General features: G+C 35.4%; 3 protein-coding genes across 3 annotated transcripts; 2 read left to right on the top strand and 1 right to left on the bottom strand.

Annotated features, from left to right (window-relative positions):
* Positions 1 to 1,715: 1,715 nt before the first annotated feature.
* LOC127086704 (E3 ubiquitin-protein ligase RHF2A) lies at positions 1,716 to 5,432 on the top strand. The gene is made up of 9 exons (XM_051027499.1): positions 1,716 to 1,893; positions 2,085 to 2,228; positions 2,356 to 2,402; positions 3,354 to 3,416; positions 3,529 to 3,637; positions 3,719 to 4,071; positions 4,184 to 4,291; positions 4,368 to 4,726; positions 5,151 to 5,432. Exons 1-8 carry the CDS (start codon positions 1,885 to 1,887, stop codon positions 4,678 to 4,680), a joined length of 1,146 nt encoding a protein of 381 aa, XP_050883456.1. The 5' UTR covers positions 1,716 to 1,884; the 3' UTR covers positions 4,681 to 4,726; positions 5,151 to 5,432.
* A 5,612-nt stretch (positions 5,433 to 11,044) lies between these two features.
* On the top strand, positions 11,045 to 13,352 carry LOC127086701 (fasciclin-like arabinogalactan protein 15). Its single transcript, XM_051027497.1, has 3 exons — positions 11,045 to 12,515; positions 12,659 to 12,784; positions 12,942 to 13,352. Exons 1-2 carry the CDS (start codon positions 11,216 to 11,218, stop codon positions 12,733 to 12,735), a joined length of 1,377 nt encoding a protein of 458 aa, XP_050883454.1. The 5' UTR covers positions 11,045 to 11,215; the 3' UTR covers positions 12,736 to 12,784; positions 12,942 to 13,352.
* Positions 13,353 to 13,413: 61 nt separating this feature from the next.
* LOC127086703 (protein STRICTOSIDINE SYNTHASE-LIKE 3) lies at positions 13,414 to 15,571 on the bottom strand. The gene is made up of 4 exons (XM_051027498.1): positions 14,897 to 15,571; positions 14,501 to 14,782; positions 14,176 to 14,343; positions 13,414 to 13,988 (listed from the first exon to the last, which is right to left on the bottom strand). Exons 1-4 carry the CDS (start codon positions 15,232 to 15,234, stop codon positions 13,586 to 13,588), a joined length of 1,191 nt encoding a protein of 396 aa, XP_050883455.1. The 5' UTR covers positions 15,235 to 15,571; the 3' UTR covers positions 13,414 to 13,585.
* Between the last annotated feature and the right edge of the window lie 2,233 nt (positions 15,572 to 17,804).

The following is a 17,804-nucleotide window of genomic DNA, read 5'->3' as shown; positions in this document are numbered from 1 at the left end:
CCCGCCAAAAATGACGGGTAAAACGGACATGGCCCGCGGGCCGGGCCCGTTTTGCCACCCCTAGGCATGCGCACATACTCGCCAGGACGCTTACAACCATCTATCTAATGTTTACAAGGCCATTACCGTCATGAATGTGTATAACAAAGCTTCTCAGTGCTATCAATGGAGGAATACTGACCTCCATATGAAGGTGACATAGTTTGGCACAACGATGAGATGCGAAGAAAGAAAAAAGGACGACCAAACAACACGCGTATTAGAATAGAAATGGATACGATTGATAAAATGATAAGATTATGTAGTATATGTCGTCAACTAGGAAAAAATAAGAACAAATGTCCAATCTAGGAGCAACATATGCATCATAATTTAGTATGTCCTTTCAATTTTTGTAACCTTGGATTTTTATATATCATTATCTTTTTGTTACAACAAGGTTAACAACAAACATCACTACAACATAAACAAACTTAAAACATAATCTTGTTAACTGATTACAATAATCAAACTGATGTCATCTCGTCCAAACATCATTTCCATAATATCATTATCAGTTTTGACTCACACCCAACCAAATATACTATCGAGTCTCTCAATACTTTTATTTTTCCCCCTTATAATATTTTTCCATCTAGCCAACGAACCATCTCCCTCTTCAGTTGATTGAAACTACAAAAGTTCCAAAAGAGCATCAACATCGGAGACTTGTCTCTCAAATAAATCACTTTTCCATGGCGACGACGAACACCAGACATGTTTGCAATATGATGAAATGAGATGTGGAAAAATGAATCATACAACACATCTATTTATAATAAAAAAAATTCACATTACACTAAGGCGCCAAACCAATTGGCGCCTCCTCTTCCAAATAACACATGAGCGGCAATTGGATTGGCAACACCATGTGCTGTAGCCAATCCAATTGATGCCCCCACTTAAATTTTAAGGGTATGTGCCAATTGGTCTGACACCTATGCCTTATATATATATTTTGAAACTGTGGTAGTTTAAATTATTTTTAAAAACTTAATTATTTTGTGATTTATTTTGAAAAAATGAAATATTTAAGTAAAAATTTCTAATAAAGAAGTTGAATAAAGTAAATGTTACTTAAATATGAGTATAGGAAAAATAATAATAAATATTATATTAAAAAAAAAGAATATAAATAAAATACTTTTTATGAAAGAAATGAAACACTCTTAATATGCATTCGAATATAATTTAATTATAAATATATAATACTATATCTCATACTTTTTTTCATAGTCGTGTGAAATACTCAAAACCCTAAACACGAGCTTCCAAGAGGAGCCTCTAGGCAGGAACAAAGGACCCACCTGATCGTGACCACCAAATGTACATTCTACATTCAACGGTGGATCAATTATTCATGTCTGGAGTAATAAACTTGACAAAGTCTACCATCTCATCCCTTTTAGTCAAATTGATAGAATACCAATGTCGAAATGAAAGTGGCGGTGAACACCGTAAATGCGTGGGTTCCGTGACATCACGATGGGACAACCAATCTCAGTATAGAAATGCGCGTAAGATGAAAGACTCGTCAAAGATATTCCATCATAATGCCACGTGTCACAATCATATTTAGTCATAGACCAAGACCCAGCCAAAGTAATGGTAGCTGACTCCGTTGTTTGTTTCTTCCAAAAATGCATAATTAATCAAAGAGTAAAAATTAATATAATGAAACTAAAATAAAGGTAAAGAAAAAGAAAAGAAAAAAAGAAAAAGAAAAGATTAACAACAACTACAACACCCACACACTCCATCACCGCACCAAACAAAAGCCCCTTTTCCCTCTTTCGCACTCGCTAGGGTTTTCTCTATTCGCATCTCAATTTTCCGATATTCTCCATGGATGAGGTAACACCGACTAATCTTCCGCACTGATTCTTTCTTTGATCCGATTCATTTTATCTCAGATTATTTTGTGTGTTTTCCTCTGATGAATTGTGATTTGTTGTTATTCGATTTTGATTTTCTTTTTTGGAATTAAGAGTTGTTTGATTTTCCGAGGTCGGTGTGGAGTTTGATTGGTTAATTTTTCGTTGTAGGTTCCTGTGTTGGAAGAGAATGAAACAAAGTCTGAGGCGCATTTGACTTCTGCTGCTGCTTTTGTGGAAGGTGGAATTCAGGATGCTTGTGATGATTCTTGCAGTATATGCCTTGAATCCTTCTCTGACAGTGATCCTTCTACGGTATGGTTCTTTAGATTTTGTTAGTTTTGCTGGGTCTTGTGGTTGGTAGTAGTGATCACTGATCAGTGATTACTGTAGTGTTGCTGTGTTAGTCTATTGTAACATTTTGCTGTTATTTTACCTTTAGGTGACGAGTTGCAAGCACGAGTTTCATCTTCAATGTATTCTGGAATGGTATTGCCTTTTGAATTTGTCTGATAAATCTATTGAGTTGGTGCAATTTTATATGGTTTTATCTTTTCCAGTATACCTCAGAGACACATAAAAAAAAAGGCTCAGTTATTTATAATTTTTTATTTATTTCCGACTTCTGGGTTTGAAGGAAAACTGACCTTGTAATGTAGAGTGTACCTCAAGATAGGCTGACACCCAATTTGAAATTGGATATTAGTAACTACTACCAAGAATGTAGTACACGAGAATGACTTCTTGGAAGTTAGACTTAAAAGTGAACATTTGTGGCCTTGATTTTAGTAAATCATAACACACAGATATGAAGATGCATACTAACACCTGAAGCTTTAGTGTACCAATTTCAATGGTTCTCAGGCTTATGTCAATAGATTATGACAAGTTGTTCTAATCTGTATTGTCCTTGAATTCAATGTATTATCATTGTCTTTAGGTACTGTTAGCTGCCTTGGGTCTCTTGTTATTCAAGGCTGTCAAAATCATCTAGTGTCATGCCCATCAAACCCTATGACAAACAGACCAGTAGGGACTTGACTTTCAAAAGTTTACATGCAGGAACTTAACAGTAGCATTCCAGAATCAAAATTTCAATGATTATACATTTGTTACTTTATATATTGGGCCCTGTTCCATGGAATCTTGCTCTTCTAATTTGGTTTGATTCTATTAATTGCTGGTCTAAGTGAAATGCTTTTCAAAATAAAGGCATTGGGATATTCATACTTTCACATGCTTTTTGGTCTTGCATACTTTAATAGTTATCCTTTGTGTTATAGAAAAAGAAAAATTGGATGTCCAAATTACCATCAATTTATTTTTATACCATATTGACTGAAATATTTTGGATCATTGTTTTTTTTGTGGAGAATTTGGCAAATTGGATATTCTTGAAGGGGTATGACTCTGTCATGAAGTCTTACTTTTATTTTGCAGGTGTCAGAGGAGCTCCCAGTGTCCTATGTGTTGGCAATCTATCAGTCTCAAGGATCCCACGAGGTTTGTAATTGTGTCACTGACCTTTATATACTTTATTCTATTATTTGGCTTCTGGCGTTATTGCTTTTCTTTATCCATTTATATACTTTTGGTCTGTCTCTGCACTTTACAGCCAGGAATTGCTCGAGGGAGTTGAGAGGGAGAGGAACTTTAGGTTAAATCCGTCTAGAAATGCCACAATATTTCATCATCCAACACTGGGGGATTTTGAGTTACAACATGTTAGTAGTCTCTACTTGTGCTATTTTGGAAGTATATTTCTACTGTTATCATGCATTGTGTAATATTGTATTCTTGTACAGTTGCCAGTTGGAGCAAATGATGCTGATCTTGAAGAGCGTATAATCCAACACTTGGCTGCTGCAGCAGCAATGGGGCGAGCACGCCATATTGCTAGAAGGGAAGGCCAGAGAAATAGGTCATCAGCTCAAGGTCGCCCACAGTATTTGGTATTTTCAGCTCATCCCAATTCACCTCCTATGGCTCCTGCTTCTTCCTCTCCATCTCAGAGAGGGGATGGTGAACCAACTCATGCGACTGGAGAAGACACACCACAGCTCACTTTGATTCCTCCAGTTCAAACTGACCAGGTTTCTGCTTCAGGATCTGGGTCTACTGCTCCTGCTACCGACAATCAAGGATTATCATATAACAGGCAATGATTCTCCGTTTTGGATTTAAGGATTTTTTTTAAATTTTCTATAAGTTGATAGTCGCCTAGTTTTCAAGTTGTTGATGTTCTTATCCTGTCTTTATATTTTAAACAGGAGATCTCCTAGTCAGTCTTCTCCAAGCAGCCAAGACAGAGCAGGACCATCAGAACTCCAGTCATTTTCAGAATCTCTGAAATCTAAACTTAATGCTGTGTCAACAAGGTACTGGATGAAGTTACTAGTCTTTATATTTCAGTTCTCTAATTGTAACTTGAACTCCAATTTTTCCTGTCTTTAGATACAAAGAGTCCATTTCGAAGAGCACAAGAGGGTGGAAGGAGAGGTGGTTCTCTCGAAACAGCCCTATGTCTGACCTTGGATCTGAAGTTAAGCGAGAAGTTAATGCAGGGATTGCATCTGTGTCACACATGATGGAACGGTTGGAGACTAGAGAGAATGATAGAAGCAATGGCAATTCTGCTCCAAGTAATTTAGAGGACGGTTCAATTCAGGGATCAAATGATCAGCATTTAGCTGACAGTGAAAGGGACAGTCTTTTAAGAGACAATGACATAAAAACATCTTGCACTGCAGGTTCTAGTTCAAATTAAGCATATAGAAGGAATTGCTTGAACTCAGATCTGTTTTGTCTTAAAGGTATGTCTTAACCAAACTGATTGTTTTAGTAATGTAAACTGAAAATTGTACATGTTCTGGTTATTCATTCATCGGAACAATTTCTTTTTATCATCCAATGATTTCCCCTTTTCTTTTGTAGGTATTGTGATTTTTCTTTGTTGGCCTTTTTCTATTTTATCCATTGTCTGTATGAACCTTGGAACATGTAGGCTCTCTTGATTTTCTGTTGCTGTTGAATAAAATACTCAAGTATTTTCAGCAGGAAACTTGACTTGGTTTTTGTTGCGTAATGGACTATAGGACGTTTTCTTTTCAAAGTGAAATCTTAGTTATTTATATAATCTACATCCCTAGATTTGGAAGCTCTTTGTTTGTCTCAATTGCATTAATTCTAATTCTAATTATGCCATTACTGTGCTGATGGATTATTCTATCATATCAGGTAGGAATAGAGTTGCCCATTACTGGATGTGAAGTTTTGTGGATGTCGCGGATTGATAATCCTTTGACCTGCAAAAGATGACCGACAATTGTCATATTGGAAATAAAGAACTTAAAACAAAGATAGTGGTGGTCTCATTTGTTTGTTACTCGGGAACCTAAATGTGATTGTGTATATTCAGCTCACCTTGTAAACTTATTTATAAATTATATAGATATTCCTGAGATAATCTTCACATAAAACACTGTCTCTTGTACCTATCTATCAGTGTTTTTAAGCATACATCACCTGGGCCATAATTGTGTTTGACTGTGAAAGACTATCAATAATGTGCATAAAACAATGTCTCTTGTACCTATCAATTAGTGTTTTTAAGCATAAATCACCTGGGCCATAATTGTGTTTGACTGTGAAATACTATCAATAACGTGCCTTTAAATCACTGATGACAGCACTGAAGAGGCTGGAAATCAGATCTGACCATTAAAACTCCCATTTGAAATCCCAACAGGGTTATACAAATTATAATCCATTTTTTTGTTAGTAGTCTCGCATGTTTGAAATTTAATTTTGGAGGGAGTTTTATTGCCAGTTATAAGAATCAACCTGAGGAATTAGGCTATACACTTTGCCTGCAGTGAGGAACACCTAATTTACTTATTTTAATTGAAATCATGTGGATATTTACAATTTGCCGTATAATATGAAGGAGGAATGATGCTGGATATATTCAAGGTACAATTTTTTTTGGTAGGAATGGCTAAGCGAGCCAGCTCGCCCTTGCTTGAACCCATGAAAAAGCAAGGTGGGTCAACTTACTAGGGGAATTTCTTATCCCACCATACGAGATCAAAAAGAATTCTATGAAATTTTGAAAATGTCCATCAATTTCTAAAATGCATTTTCGGATGCACCTCATACATATACAATTAATTTGTTTTTGAATTACGTTTTAGTTTTATGATCAAATTTATTTTGAAAATATATTTTCGAAATAAATTTAATCATAGTATGTTACACTTGGATTTTTCAACTAGCAGAATATCAACAAAGAATGCCAATAAAAAATATTTGCTGTGAGAAAAAATTAATGAAGTGTTTTAAAGAGTATTAAGTTGAAGCGACGATAAACCAATAACGAGGGATCAATCGAGTCGTAGACACATGAATATATGGTTTGGAGGACTCTCAGGGATATATCCCCAAGATTTGGGTTGATGGGAAACATGTCCGGAATTTCAAAAAGGACAATTCACAAAAGTTTTTATTTCATCAAGAAGATCAGTTGGCTGAGACACGTAAGGTGGAAACTCGGTAAATTACAAGTCCAGAGTCCTTGATAGACAACATCAACAGGAAGTGGGAGCAGTTACCGTCGAAGGTTCGTGAAGAAGTTAAGAGCAGTTACAATTCAACATGGATTGCAAATAGATAGGATCGTGGGTGACACTTAAACACACTAGTGAAAATTTTAAGATAGAACATGGAGTGAATGCAAGAGTTCCTTAGTGGTCATAACCGTCGTCAACAGTTGCATACCTTGGTTCTACATTACGGTTAGTTTTATTGTTTTTAAGTTGTTACTTTCAATTTATTTTAGTCATTTTATAACAATTAATTTGGAGCACAATAAGTGCTCCCTTTTGTTGGTCTAATATTTTTGTTGCTTAAATTTAGGTCATGTCTGATGAGCTAAGATAAGACTGTGCTAGACAACACTTGAGAGCGCTTGTTAAAGTAAAAAGATGAACTTTAACCAAAAGATAATGTGAAGGAAGCAGCTGAGTCCTAGGGAAAATTTTGATATGAACAAAATATTAGGGGAAATGTGCTTGGACTGAAGGAAATTCATTTGAATATGCGGATAAAATCAAAGAGGACCTCATTGATTTGATCATTAGGTTTGATGCGATTTTCTTATTTTTGACCCATGATCTAAGACATCACAAGAAGCTCTAGTGAAGGATTATAAATAGATCCTGCTGGTAATTGAAAAAAGAGTTCACGAATTCAAAAGATACAATATAAAATACAAGAGTGTGAGTTCAGTGGAGAAAAATAAGAGTTCTTCTTCTCACCATTTCCTGTATCAGCTGCTGAGATGTGGAGTGATTGGAGTCATCCCTTGCTGAATATTCTCTCAAGGAGTCTTAAAGTCACTTTTAGGTTTACATTTGTTCTTCAGTATTTGCTTAAGAATGTATCTTATGAGAACCATATATGTAGTTTGTACTCAGTTTAATATAAGCTAAACCTTTTGTATGGTGAGCAATGGGAAGTTAATGTTATAATGCTTTTATGTTAAGTTATGTGTAGTTTAATGTCTTGTTTTATTATGTGTTAATTTGTTTACAAATCTGTTTCTTTGAGTGATCAACTTAGAAAAAGATAACAACTTGTTGTTGTGAGAGATTCAACAACAAGTGAATTTCATAATAAAAATAGTTGAAAAAATAGGAAATTCACTTGATTAGTTCACTTAGAGATAATGAACTACAACTATGAGGGATTTCAGAATATAACGTATTTTAGGGTTATAAATGTGACTTAGAGATTTGTTTACTTGCCCTAGTAGTGCATGTTTTGATGTTGTAGAAATACACCTATTGATCACTCTGACCTTTCATGGAACGACACATCATTAACACATTATCACATTATTAACATTAATGGACCCTAGCTCAACATGCACTCTCTGATATAATTTCACTCATACTTTGCACTCTTTAGATTTGGTTTAGAAAGGAACGCTTGAACTTGTGACATTCATCTATTATTTTTATCATTGCTCATACTTAAAATCAGAAGATAGATAGTACAAAATCAACCTAAGTAATATTCACTCCCTATGGGTATGATATCCTTACTTTTTATCACTTGCTACTTTTAAAACATACATGTATACTTGCATGTGACACATTTTCAAGCAACAAGTTTTTGGCGCCGTTGTCGGGGAGCGCCAAGTTACATTTTTGATTTTGTATTAATTACTATTATTTTTTATTACTTAAGTATTTGAGCCTTTAACGTATTTCTGTACTCTGGTGTCGTGACAGGTGCTTAACTATTGTATATGTAGGTTGTTGCAACCAGTCTATAGAGGAGATCCTGAACCTAAAATAACTCTCAGAGTACTAGGAGATCTCAACTTACTGGAGACTTGCCTGGAAGCTCCCCTTCCTTTATTGTGGTTGATGTTCATGAGATATAACTAGAAGAGGAGTTATAGTTAGAAGAAGGATCAAAGCAAGAGTAAGTAGAGACATACGCTATCATGGCAGAGACTGGCGTTATTGGCATTACCAATGACAAAGCAAGAAATATCAGAGACTATGCATTCTTTGATCCCAACGCATGAAAACTAGGATTATACGACCAGAAATTGATGCACCACAGTTTGAGTTCAAGCCTATGATGTTTCAAATGCTGTAATCTACTGGTCAATATTCAGGTCTACACACGAAGACCCTCACTTGCACTTAAGGCAATTCTTAGACGTGGCGAGTTATTTCAAAATTCCCGGTGTCACTGATGATGCATTCATCGACCCTGTCGTATTAACAGTTGTGGTAACTTGTGGTTCTGAGTCTGGAGTATCATTTCGACCTTGAGACGTGTTATTTGGGTTAGCCATTGGTACTTAAATATTGCCACTCTTTAGATGAGTGTGACCACATGCATTAACATATTTCTTACTTCTCAAACACATACGTTAATAGATATTGAAAACTGTAAAAACAGACTAAACACTACGATGATTTTTACAAATAAAAACGAATTTCCAGAAAAACATATTTGAAGAATTTTTTTTCTTCACAAAAACACGTGAGTACCACTGAGCGTACCAATTTGTCAGCAGATATTTTTAGAGAACAATCACGAGTTTGAAAGTCTTTGAGATTAACTCGAAGAATCTCAGGATCAGTTTTGTCCGAAAAATGTTACAATGACGTACATGTAAGACGTAACTAAAATTGTCTGATTGTAAATAGTGCGTAAGTAGACTTCAAAGAAAACGACGTTTAAATTGAAGTAAGAGGAACTTGAAATAAACAACATTAAATGAGAATGCAGTAAATGACAAGAAAGTAAATATGTTTCAATTAAGGAAACATAAAAGTACATAAATAAAGAGGGATGCAAACTTATATAATTCCTCACAAACTATTTCTCTCTCTACCTTGGGTACTCCATTTTTATAAAGAATTTTATGTGAAAACTTGTGAACCCTTTGTTACAACACATGATTCTAATGCTATAAATACTGACACGTCACTTGAATGCATGTAATTCCCCACTCCATGTTTTGCCACATTGTTATGGCTTTGAAAACTGTTGAAGCCATTATCCCACGTTCTCTAACTTTATGCACTCAGTATCCAAAGTCTGTGGTAGAGTCTTCTCTTAACATGGTGTCAAATAGCCTCTTAAGTCTACGCCCGAGACTCTTTCAACTCATTTCTCAAGATATCTCCTTGAGATTTTCCAAACTAACATCTTAAGATGTTAGTTGAGAGCATCTGGTTAACATGCCATCATTGTTGAACCATGTTTATCATTTGTTATACTTAGCGTTTCACCATATGCAAACATTGACTTGATTTTTCTCTTAGACAGAAAATCCCAGGTCAACAACAGGTTGGCGGGCTGACCCGCCATTTTTTCTAATAATTTGATTTAATAATTTACAAATTTTTTAATCATTACCAAAAAGACCGACAAATTTTAACAACACATAATAAAACTTTAACGAAGTATTAATGTAAATGTCATATTCTTCAACATAAACAATACAACGTAACTATAATACCAAAAATTTAAAACAAACACACTAAAACTCCAAAATAATTCATTTGGTTCAAAAAATCAACATGCACAACCTAATTAATGACATCTAAGGACACAAGTCAACAAAACAAACTAGCACAAACTAAACAAAGACAACAAAGAACCAAAAATGAAAAAACAATCTTAAAGACTCCATGACAAACACTTCATCAATCATCATCTATGTCGTGAACATATGAAACTTCGGTTGATATTGTAGCCATTAGGTGAAACCTTCCATCATCTCTCTCCTCATCCTCATCTATTATTTAATAGTTATCAAGATCAATAACATCAAAATCAGTAGCTTTATCAATGTATTCTTTATGTTTTGCAATAAAGATTTTATTACTATGAGTGAAGATGAAGAACGAAACATAGACTATTAATGTCTTAAAAATAAGGTGTTTGTGATTATGTCCAAAATTAATATTAGAGTTTGAAGAAATGATATTTTAAAAATAGGTATACAACATATTACAGTAATATTGTTTTAATTCTAAGTAATTTTATTTTAATAAAAAAGTCCTCGGACAAAACCCATCCCACCACGCTATCGACTCGTTTTAAAAATGGATTAAACGGGATGATCAACTTAAGATACCGAACCAAAAACTTTGTCTCAATCCGCCAAAAAAGTGGATTAAACGGGCGGAACCGAGCCATTTTGCCACTCGTAATTGTAATCGATTGCAATAACCAAATACTATTTCTATTGGTAGCAAGCTGGCTCATTAAAAGGGATTTCACTTAGCTAGAATTTCAACCACAGTTTAGACTTGAGAATTAATGTCTGTCCTCCCACTCTCAGTAGCAGCTGGCTATTGGACCCATCTCCACCAGGTCCAATACTTCCCTTTTCACTACAATCCAACAAAATCAACACTGTTGTTAATACAATACAATACAACCGACAAAATCAACTCAAACTAGTTAATTAATTAGCCGCTAAAATATAACTCCACATCCTCTCCATTACCCTTATAAAATCCTAATACTGTAGTTAAAAAGATATTTTTTTTACACTATAGTTAAAAAATCCTTTAAAATTTCATTGCTATTGTCTTAATTTACCCACCAAACAACTCAAACAAAACCCAACATAGTCACATGAAGAAAAGAAAACCACTGGACACAAAACATCACACACCACCAGCAAAGCAATTATTTTTGCTGTCTTCTTTAGTCAAGCAAATTCTTGATTCCATTCAACCACATTCTCTCTCTTCCAATTCGCCATGTATTTTCATTGCCGCATCCATGGCGTTCTTCTTCTTGTTCTTTTCTTTCTCTCAATTTTCTCATCTTCTTCTTCACCAACGAGTCAAATCAACTCCAACTCAGTTCTAGTAGCACTTCTTGACTCACATTACACTGAACTCGCTGAACTCATTGAAAAAGCTATGTTATTACAAACACTAGAAAACACCGTCGCAACCCACAATATTACGATTTTCGCACCAAACAATGAAGCTCTTGAACGTAATCTCGATTCCGATTTCAAACAGTTTCTTCTCGAACCCGGTAATATCCATTCCCTCCAAACTCTCTTATTGTTCCACGTCATCCCAACCCGAATCGAAACCCAACAACAAACCGGGTCGACCCGACACCAACACGAGCACAAGACTCTCTCCAATCACAATCTTCACCTCGCTACCAATATCACTACCGGCGAATGGACTGTCGACCAAATCAAAGTCACTCACCCGAATTTCATAACCCGACCCGACGGCATCATCCACGGGATCCAGCGTCTTCTTATCCCACGCTCCGTGGAAGACGATTTCAACAACCGCCGTAGTCTCCGTTCCATCACCGCCGTAAAACCGGAAGGATCACCAGAAATCGACACGAGAAACCACCGGTTGAAAAAATCTCCCCCACCGGAAAAAACAGGTTCGCCACCGACACTTTCGATCTACGAGGCAATGGCTCCAGGACCATCCCTAGCTCCGGCGCCAGCGCCGGGACCAGGTGGCCCACACCACCACTTCAACGGCGAGGCACAGGTTAAGGATTTCATCAAAACGTTACTCCATTACGGTGGTTACAACGAAATGGCTGATATTCTTGTAAATCTAACGTCGTTAGCAACTGAAATGAGCCGTTTAGTTTCGGAGGGTTACGTGTTAACGGTTTTGGCTCCAAACGACGAGGCGATGGCGAAGTTAACAACGGAGCAGTTAAGTGAACCGGGTTCACCTGAAGAGATAATGTATTACCATATTATCCCGGAGTATCAAACGGAGGAGAGTATGTATAATGCTGTTAGAAGGTTCGGGAAAGTTCGATATGATACGTTACGGTTGCCGCATAAGGTTGTGGCGGAGGAAGCTGATGGGTCTGTTAAATTTGGACATGGTGGCGTGGCGGGTTATTTGTTTGACCCGGATATTTATACCGATGGGAGAATCTCTGTTCAGGGGATTGATGGGGTTTTGTTTCCCATTGAAGAGAAGGAGGAGGTAATGGAGCAGGTTAAACCCGTTTCAAAGACGGGTCAACCCGATAAAGTCCTTGTCAAACACAGAAGAGGTTCGTTGCTATTTGCTACTTCTTTTACTTCATTGAAGGTTCAATATTGGTCCTGAAAATTGAGTACCAATGCTACATTTTTGTATCAAAATATAGATCAATCTGTTATAGTTTGTGACTGATTAAATGAATGTTTCTTGTAGGGAAATTGCTGGAAACAGCATGCTGGATGCTTGGAACCTTTGGACAACATTCTAGATTCGCCTCTTGTCTTCAATGAAAAAGCCGTAGTTTTTGTTTTTTTGGCTAGCAACGTTAATTAAAACAAGGTAACAAACAATTGCCAAGTATCGTTGTGTTTGTGCATGAAAACTCATCTGTTTCTGGTTTTACCATTTGCCTAATTGTAATTAATTATGCTCAGTTGTTAGCTTTATTTCCTTCCTTATGGTAATTTACTCACTGCTAACACATGCTTTGATGCAGATGCACAGATTGATGAAAATCTCAAAGATCTTAATAAGTCAAATATGCAAATCTTGCTGGAGATAATAGCTACTATGGGTGTGATTTTCCCACATTTTTGATTTGTTCTTTTTGTTTTCTCTTTCATTATTTCCTTCATGTGGATTTTCATTCTTAGACGAGTGAGCAAAAGCTTTCTCTAGTCTACTTGTCGAACAATTTAGTGCATATATATGTATTTTTAGAGATTCAGTTGCTACTGCTACTGCAATGTCATAGGTGCGCTCTGTTGGGCTCAAAGGGTTTTTCGAACTGTAACTAGGCATTGAACCATTTTGATCAAACTGATAACAAGCGATTTTCCCGAAGAAGTGGAAATACAATAACGAAACGATTCTTTGTTGTAATACAACATCCCTAGCTTGGCAATTATTTCTTTTCTGTTGTTCACCCTTTCTTCTATTAATCTGTTCTAAAAAAAGTTTTCCAGTAATGACAGACCAAATTTTACACATATTTTTATTCTTATCATTGTTACTTTTCTAGTCTATGTTTCCTGACATCTTAATCAAATAGAGGAAAAGGGTAAAAAATCAACTTGTAATTTCTTTAACAGAGAATTCAATTAGCTGGTTTTGAGTGGAGGAGAATCTAACATTGATGCTTCATGTCAAATGGTAAACTGCAACGAAAGGCATCAAAACACTTCCCATCCAGAGTTTACCATCCTTCTCCTCCACTTCACTCACTGCCTTAACAACTTTTCCCTCATTGTCCTCCAATATCTGTAGAAGTTTACCTTCCGGGCTATATTTAACGACGACTGCATGGAACCGACCTCCGATATGAAGCAGATAATGAAACCGTGTTGGAATAGGTAGCTTGAGTATGGCTTTTCTCATTTTTGGGAAGAGAGCATTTATGTAACTGTACATATATCTTCTACAATGGATAGCCACCCAAAAGTCACCATCTTCATTGACTCTCACATTGTCAGGAAAACCAGGTAGGATTGCCAATATTTCTGAAGTTCCAGCTTTATCTCCTTTTAGCCAGTACTTGCATAGCCTACAGAAAAAAGGAACTTGATTATAGGAAAAAAATTTACATTGATGTTCAATCATATTTCATCATCTTATGACATAATCACATTTTGTGTCAATGAAAAAACATGTTGGACATCTTTGTAAAACATGTTTGCATCTTTAGTGTATTGTTATTAAACGAAAAAAGCGTTAGGCGATTCTTATCTCACCTTCCAATTAACCCTTCTGAAAAGACAAAGAAGGAACCATCCTTGCTTAAGGAAATCCCATTTGGAAATCCCAAATTCCTCGCAAGAACAGTGGTTTCCTCGGTGACAGGGCTGTATTTCAAAACCCTTCCACTATTCTCACCAGAAAATATCAGCTGATTGAAATTCCTGCGAGTAGAATGACATCATATGTCAGTAAAACAAAATCAGTCAAGATCTTTCATAATTCCTGCTTCCCCAGCACTGTTTTATTACTTCCCACATTCAAAATGATGACAAATTCAAAAGGTGAACTATCAACCAGTAAAAGGTTAATTACAACAACCTTCTCTGATATGTAGTGCTGCTATCAGTGAAATAAACATTCCCTTCTGCATCAATGTCTACATCATTAGTAAATCTCAACGGTACTCCTTCCGCCTCTGTTGCAAGAGATGTTGCTAAACCACCTTGAGGCCCCACCTTCATCAGCCCAAAATATGCATCTGCAATGTATAAATCACCAGTTTTCTTGTCAAATCTTAGTCCCAAAGGTCTTCCACAGATGTGCTCAGTCTCAACATAACTAAGTGGTGACGCAGATGCCTTAGGATTGCATAGTTCTGACCTGTGTTCAGAAATACGGTGCAAGAAATATTATCATGCAATATGGCAAAGGTAAGTAGCCACAAAATATCTTTCAATCTATAATGGATAGATAACAACAGAAGAGAAGTGTGACCTGTTGGATGAGGTATATGCAAAATCAGTCCAAGACAGTCCATTCCAAAACAAAACCCTTCCATCAGCAACACCAGTGTAAGGACCAAGACCATGAGGATCAAAAGCAATACTCTCCGGTCCATGCACTTGGTTCACAAACATGAGCTCCGATTTTTGCAACAAGTTGTGTTTGTCTTGGTCCATAGGAACCTCAGACCATGATGGCAAGTTAATTTTGTGCGCCTCAAAATCCGGGAAGCCTTGGAGAGGGTTGTGCTTGAAAGGGTCTAATCCACAGTACAGAGCAATCAAGAAGATTACAGCGGCAAATCCTCGAGTCAGCGTCGTGTATGTCATAACTAAAGATAGAGAGATCAAAGCTTGAGTAGAAGGGTCTATGAATGTTGCAATGTTAAGCACAAAGAAAAAAGGTTTTGGGTTGCATAATCTCAAATATGAAAGGCAGGTAGGTGAGTCATTTGTAGCGTGTGATTGAAGAGTTGTAAGGTTTTCAAAATATAGAACTCAACATGTTGGCTGTTAGTTGGTGAAAACAATAAGGTAGATATGTCTGTGAAGTTTTTGGTCAACCAACAGTCATAGACATTCAGGTGAACTGAACTATAATGATGTAGTGCTTGGAAGTATGGTGTTGGAATTTGTAGAATTTGGTAGGTTAGAGTTAGAGGAAACTCAACCAATTGAAGTAATTTCACTCCATCGTCTTTTTATTGCGATTTGGACATTGTAAAAGCAATCCAAACATGCTATAAGTGTTGAGCATGTTAACTTTTCTAAGATGTTACAAGAATTAAAAAGAAGTCTAATGCAATCTATCTTTCTTTATAATTTATATACTTTATTTGGAAATTTAGAAGGTTTTGAAAAAAAAAGAGAAGGATTGAGTGAATATAATTGAAACATCTGAGTAAAGAGATTTTTTTTTGAGAAATTTACTTTTATTTATAATACAAAATTTATGTAATTTAGTTGAAATGAAAAATTGGTGGAAGGATTTAGATGGTTAGATAATTTTTTTAAATATAATCTTTATTTTTATAATATTATAAAAAGTAAAAAAATAATAATAACAAACATTTATTTATCATTCAATCCAAAAATAATTTATATATATATATATATATATATATATATATATATATATATATATATATATATATATATATATATATATATATATATATATATATATATATATATATATATATATATATATATATATATATATATATATATATATATATTCATCAATCATGAACATATATTTCGACAAATCACACATTTAATTTTAAAATATTAATATGACATGACAAAATTATTCTATTAAATGATTGTGTAAAACTATTTTTTATCGACAATACACTACCTTTAATCTCTATAAAAAATGCTTGAATAAGTCTTATATACGCACATTACTTATTGATTTATACTTAATATTTGTATATAATAAACACTTAGTTTTTTTTTCCAGATAGAAATCAGATACAGACACTCAGTTATTTCAACTCAACAAAAAAAAAAAAAATAGTAAATTAGTTTCACTAATAATTTATATCATTATATTTTAAAATAATTTTTATTAAATTATAAAGATCACATTTATGATATTTATTTTCCATTTTCATGATACAATCCACAACACACATTTTCATTTTCTAATAGAAATAAAAGTATCTAATAAGATTGGTTATCATTAGTTAAAACAACTCCCTTTTAATATGCCATTATATGATTTTTTTTACTAAAACACTTTTTATCTCTCACTCCTCGTCTCATAAAAAATGTCTTATTTATATTTTTTTCAATGTTTCAAAATAAATGTTTCTTTAAAATATCAATACAATATTTATTATTTTTTTCCACTACTATGCTCCTATTTATTATCTTTCACTCTTTTCAACGATTTTTTTATCCAAATACCCCTGATTTTCAAAAATATTTCCAAAATAGCCTTGATTTCAAAAAATTTCTCAATCTACCACACTTTTTAGAGGAGGCGCCAGATCAATTGGCGCATGCTCTTGAACTTAGAGAGGAGACGTCAATTGGATTGGCTAGTGCTCCTTGTGTTGCCAATTTAAGCTTTAAGGGAGGCGCCAATTGGATTGACACCTGTGTGTATTTTGTAATTTTTTTTTAGAAACATTCTACATGATAGACAAAGTCGAAATCAGATTAATTCATATTAATATTAATACCCGTTTACACAAAAAAGACTAATGTTGATGACCAGGATCACCTAACCGACCTCCGGTCCCACATCCCCTAACTACCCGAACTCGTGGCCATAACCCACGTTGATGATTCATCCCAGGTGTTTGAGTATCTGAGGCCCCAAGAACATCACCACTAACTGCAGGAGATTGCCTCAGATAGTCAGACAAATCAACGTAGTCTTGTGTATGCATCAAATGGGTTCGTCATAGCCGAGTTCATGACCCATTCAGAGTAGTTGAGTTGTGTTTGAGTTGTTGGAGGGCGACCAAGATGATTGAAGGGAGACATTGGTGTGAATGATGCGTCGAGGAAATGTTGAAATGATTGTTGTGGTGTTTGGTAGACATATGGTTGTTGAAGGTTTTGGTTTTGAGATGTTTGAGCTTCCTAGCTATGGTATGAGGAGGGAAGGTTGGTGTTAAACGATCGTTGAGTGTTTTGGCTAAGGCGGCTATGGTAGGGTGATGTGTTAGGTGCATAGCGATGTTGGGTCTCTTGATGATGATCTAGTTGTTGGTGGTGATACGGGGTATGCTCTTGGTATTGTGGTTGGGTGTATGGCATGTTAGGGTTGTATGTTTGTGTGTTTATGGATCAAAAAGTTTGATGGATAGGGGGTTGTGAGTAGCTGGTCTGACAATGTTGTTGGGGGTTAGATGTTGAGTCTTCTGATGTGTAAGTTGTCTGAC

This window comes from Lathyrus oleraceus, chromosome 5 (genome assembly GCF_024323335.1).
Source record: "Lathyrus oleraceus cultivar Zhongwan6 chromosome 5, CAAS_Psat_ZW6_1.0, whole genome shotgun sequence".
Taxonomy (NCBI): Eukaryota; Viridiplantae; Streptophyta; class Magnoliopsida; order Fabales; family Fabaceae; genus Lathyrus; species Lathyrus oleraceus.
This window is presented reverse-complemented; position numbering and strand designations above follow the sequence as displayed.